The sequence below is a fragment of the Marmota marmota genome, unplaced genomic scaffold (genome assembly GCF_001458135.2).
Source record: "Marmota marmota marmota unplaced genomic scaffold, marMar, whole genome shotgun sequence".
NCBI lineage: Eukaryota > Metazoa > Chordata > Mammalia > Rodentia > Sciuridae > Marmota > Marmota marmota.
In genome coordinates, this window is record NW_026000207.1 from 1,307,567 (window position 1) to 1,311,723 (window position 4,157).

The following is a 4,157-nucleotide window of genomic DNA, read 5'->3' on the forward strand; positions in this document are numbered from 1 at the left end:
AGCTCCGCAAGCCCATGTACTTCTTCCTGGGCAACCTCAGCTGCCTGGAGATGTGCTACGTGTCCGTCACCATGCCCACCCTGCTCCTGGGGCTGTGGGTGGGACCCTACCACCTTTCCTTCGTGGCCTGCATGACCCAACTCTTCTTCTTCATAGTCCTTATGGGCACTGAGTGCATCCTCCTGGCCTCCATGGCCTATGACCGCTACGTGGCCATCTGCCGCCCTCTGCACTACCCACTGCTCATGCGGCCGCAGGTCTGTGTGGGTTTGGCTCTGACTTCCTGGCTGGGGGGGCTGGTGGTCTCGGTGGCCAAGACCTCATGCATCGCCAGCCTGTCCTACTGCGGCCCCAACGTGCTCAACCACTTCTTCTGCGACGTCTCCCCCCTGCTCAACCTCTCCTGCACCCACGTGGCCCTCACAGAGCTGGTGGACTTCATCTCCGCCATCGTCATCTTCTGCGGGACCCTTCTGGTCACGCTGGCCTCCTACGTGGCCATTGGTAGGGCGGTGCTGCGCATGCCCTCCGCAGCCGCCCACTGCAAGGCCTTCTCCACCTGCACCTCGCACCTGGTGGTGGTGGGCATCTTCTACTCGGCCGCCCTCTTCATCTACTGCCGCCCCAGCCGCATCAAGTCCATGGACCTCAACAAGGTGCTGTCGGTCATCTACACGGTGGCCACGCCCCTGTGCAACCCGGTCATCTACTGCCTGCGCAACAGGGAGGTCCACGCGGCGCTGCGCAGGACCCTCCGCGGCCGTGACCCCGCCGCCCCCCGGCCCGGGGCTCTCCCCCGCCTCCAGTCCTCCTGGGCCCAGCACCAGCGGTGACCTGGAAAACCAGAGGCCAGGCTGGAGGAAGGGTCTCCCAGGCGCTGAGTCCACATGGACGACGTCAGCCTGAGCCACCGAGGGCGGCCGCGGGGAAGGGGTGGCCAGAGGACGTGTCCGCGGCCGCCCAGGGGGAGGGTCTCAGCTCACTGCCGAGAAGCGGAGTGAACACCGTCCTTTCCACCCAGCGGGTCAGTGTGTCCCCAGAACAGGGGTAACACGCCAGGGGCCAGGGTGGGCGTGCTCCTCGTGTGCATGAAAACGTCAGAGGTGGCCTAAATGCCCATCAGAAATGTGTGTGTGACCAGCGGAGGTGGTCCTCGCCTATGTCCCAGCCGCCTGGGAGCTGAGGCAGGAGGATCAGGAGTTCAACGTCAGCCTCAGCAACTTAGCCACGTCCCGTCTCTGAATAAAATATAAAAAGGGGCTGGGGATGTGGGCACAGTGGCCAGTGCCCCGGTTCAATCTCTGGTACCAAAAAGAAAAGTGTGGACTGAACTCTTTAATGTTCCATTGGTTACAGGAGAAACCATGAGCGACTTAAAAACAAACAGATTTGTGTGTCTTGCTGGAAGTGTGACCAAGTTACACATGTTCAGTACAACACACCAGAAGAGAAGTCGATCCTGTACAAGTTGATAAAAGCCACCAAGTGGAACAAGGAGGGAAATTCTCTGTGAGATTTGCTGGTTTTTTTACTCGGTTTAGGAATGATCACCACTAAGGTCAGTTGGTTCAGCAGGCGCGGTGACTGGCTGTGTCTGTGCAAGCTCCCGCCCTCCCTGGTTGGCCCTGGGTGCAGGAACACGGAAGAGCACTCCTGCTGCAGTCCAGCCTCTCTGCCATGAGGCTGTGCACCGGTCCTCGGGGTCTGGCCTGTGGCATCTGCTCACTGCGCCCTGGCCAGCTCCCAGCTCCCAGTCCTCTGCTCAGGGCTGGCCCCTGCTCCTTTCTGGCCCATCCAGCTCCCTGCGTCCTGCGTGTAAGTCCCTCGTCCCTCTGTACAGCCCACTTCACCCAGCTCAAGGTCTTCCGTCTGTCCATCCATCCACATTCTCCCGTGGGGCTGGATTTTTTTTTTTTGGTACTGGGGTTTGAACTTAGGGGCACTCAACCACTGAGCCCCAGCCCCAGCCCCATTTTGTATTTTATTTAGAGACAGGATCCCACTAAATTAATTAGGGTCTCGATAAATTGCTGAGGCTGGCTTTGAACTCATGATTCTCCTGCCCCAGCCTCCTGAGCGGCTGGGATTACAGATGTGTGCCCCACACTTGGCTGAATTTTCTTTTTTAAGAAAAAAATATTTAATAAAAATAATTTGAGGCAGTGGATGTGAAAATATCAATTATGTTGATTCTGAGCTCTTCTGAGAGAAGCTGTCATGTAACTTTGGGTTTCCTGATGTTTCTGGGGGCAGTGTTTATTTCTTTTTATTTAACAAAATGTGAGAAGTCTGGAAAATGTTAAAATAGTAACTGGCTTGCTTCAGGGTTCTCCCTGGGAAACACTGACCGTACCAGGGTTTCGTGGTATTCTACAGCCTGATGGGTTCTTTTACACCCCCTGCAATTTGAGGGTGTGCCTGCCAGCTTACTGCTGTGAGGTGACACCACCGCGTCACCCATTCCAGGAGTCGGGGACCCATGATAGAGGATCTGGAGATGCAGGAAGGGCAGGGTGCTAACCTCGCGCCTTGTCTCCAAGGCCCCTCCACCTTGTAGCTGCCAGAATTTCCTTCTTTCTAAGGGTGAATACTGTCCCGTGGCGCGTCCCCGATGGCACTTGGGCTCCAAGCCGCTGTGGACAGAGTACAAGTCCCTTTATGTTCTTCCTTCAGGGGAAGCGTTTCTGAGCCCCTGGTGTGCACTAGAAGGCCCCCTGTGGTCCTCGGCTTCATGAGGGCTGCTCCAGGCCAGCCCTGACCTGTTTCCACACTGACATACTGACCCACGCCAGCACTGGTCAGCTGGAGGCTGGAGCTGTCCCTGTCATCTCACGCCCCAGGCTCTGAGCACAGGCCTGGGACGGCAAGGCACAGTGGCCTGGTCTGAGGTGGCTTGGAGGCTGCCCTTCCTCTGCCCCTCCTCCACAGAACTTTCCTCCCCGCCTCTCCCGCAAGTCCACAGAGACAGGGCGGCCCCTGAGGCCCAGGGCTCCGGCTTAAGCTCCCCTCCCTGCCTCCTCCTCGCTGCGTGGGTCGCCAGTCGCCTCAGAGGAGCTAGAGCAGGAGGAGACGCAGGGCGGGGGGGGTGTGCACCTCCTCAGGACCAAGACCAGCTGCCCCCCAGATGGACTGAAGAGCTGCTCTCCCCTCCTCTGGACAGAGGCCGAGGCCACCTGGACACCTCGTCTTCCACCACCAGGTGAGGAGACCAAGTGCAGCTGCAGACCTGAGCTGACCCAGGCTCAGGATGTCCGCTGAGACAGCAGCCGGTGGGCACACACATACGTGCACATACGGCCATGAATGGCAGTAGGCACGGGCTTCTGGAGGGCCACACGCGGAGAAGGAGGAGCAGCCCTCCACCTGACTTCAGCCTCTTTCAGCCATGATGCTCCTCCATCCCTAAGAGTCCGGTATCAGTGGCTACTATCCCAGCACTTCTCATTCTCAGGGAGAACTCGTCACCTAAGAGCAGGTGAGACAGCGGAGAGGGCCCAGAATACACTCGTGCATCTCCAGCAACTGAGTCTTGTCAAAGGTGCCAAAAACCTCCACCCAAGAAGGATAGGCTCTCAACAAATGGTGCTGGGGAAACTGGCTATTCACATAGAAGAGCCATTTAAAATAGACTTTGTATATCCCCCTGTACAAAAATCAACTCACAGACTGCTCCTAGGCCCTAATGAAAACCCCAATTTTTCAATCTGTAAGAAGGGAACAGGGAAAATACTGCAGGACATTGGAACAGGCAGTTATTTTCTGGATAGGACTACAAAAGCCAAGGAAATAAAGGCAAGAATTGAGAAAAACAATTACATCCAACACACACACATACACACACAAACAAAAACTTCTGCATAGCAAAGGAGACAATCAACAGAGTAAAGGATCATCCTGCTGAGAAGAAATATTTGCTATTCATCTGGTTCAGCATTAATATCTACAGTATAAAGAATTCAAAAAACATAACCAATAAGAAATAATGTGGTTAATAAACGGGAAAATGATTTGAAGAGACTTCACAAAGAGGAAGTACTGATGGCCCATGAGTACAAGAATAAAGCTCCGTATCTTTTGCCCTTAGGGAGATTAAAATCAAGACTATATTGAAATTTCACATATACTTGATGTAGGATTATTGAACCATAAATTAGAAT

At 55.0% G+C, this 4,157-nt stretch overlaps 1 protein-coding gene across 1 annotated transcript in view; it reads left to right on the forward strand.

Annotated features, from left to right (window-relative positions):
- Positions 1-833, forward strand: part of LOC107158839 (olfactory receptor 5-like) — a 3,318-nt gene extending 2,485 nt beyond the window's left edge. Inside the window, exon 2 of the mRNA XM_015505327.1 lies at positions 258-833. Within this exon, the coding sequence (XP_015360813.1) occupies positions 258-833 (576 nt within the window). The remainder of the gene's footprint in view (positions 1-257) is intronic.
- Positions 834-4,157: the final 3,324 nt, after the last annotated feature.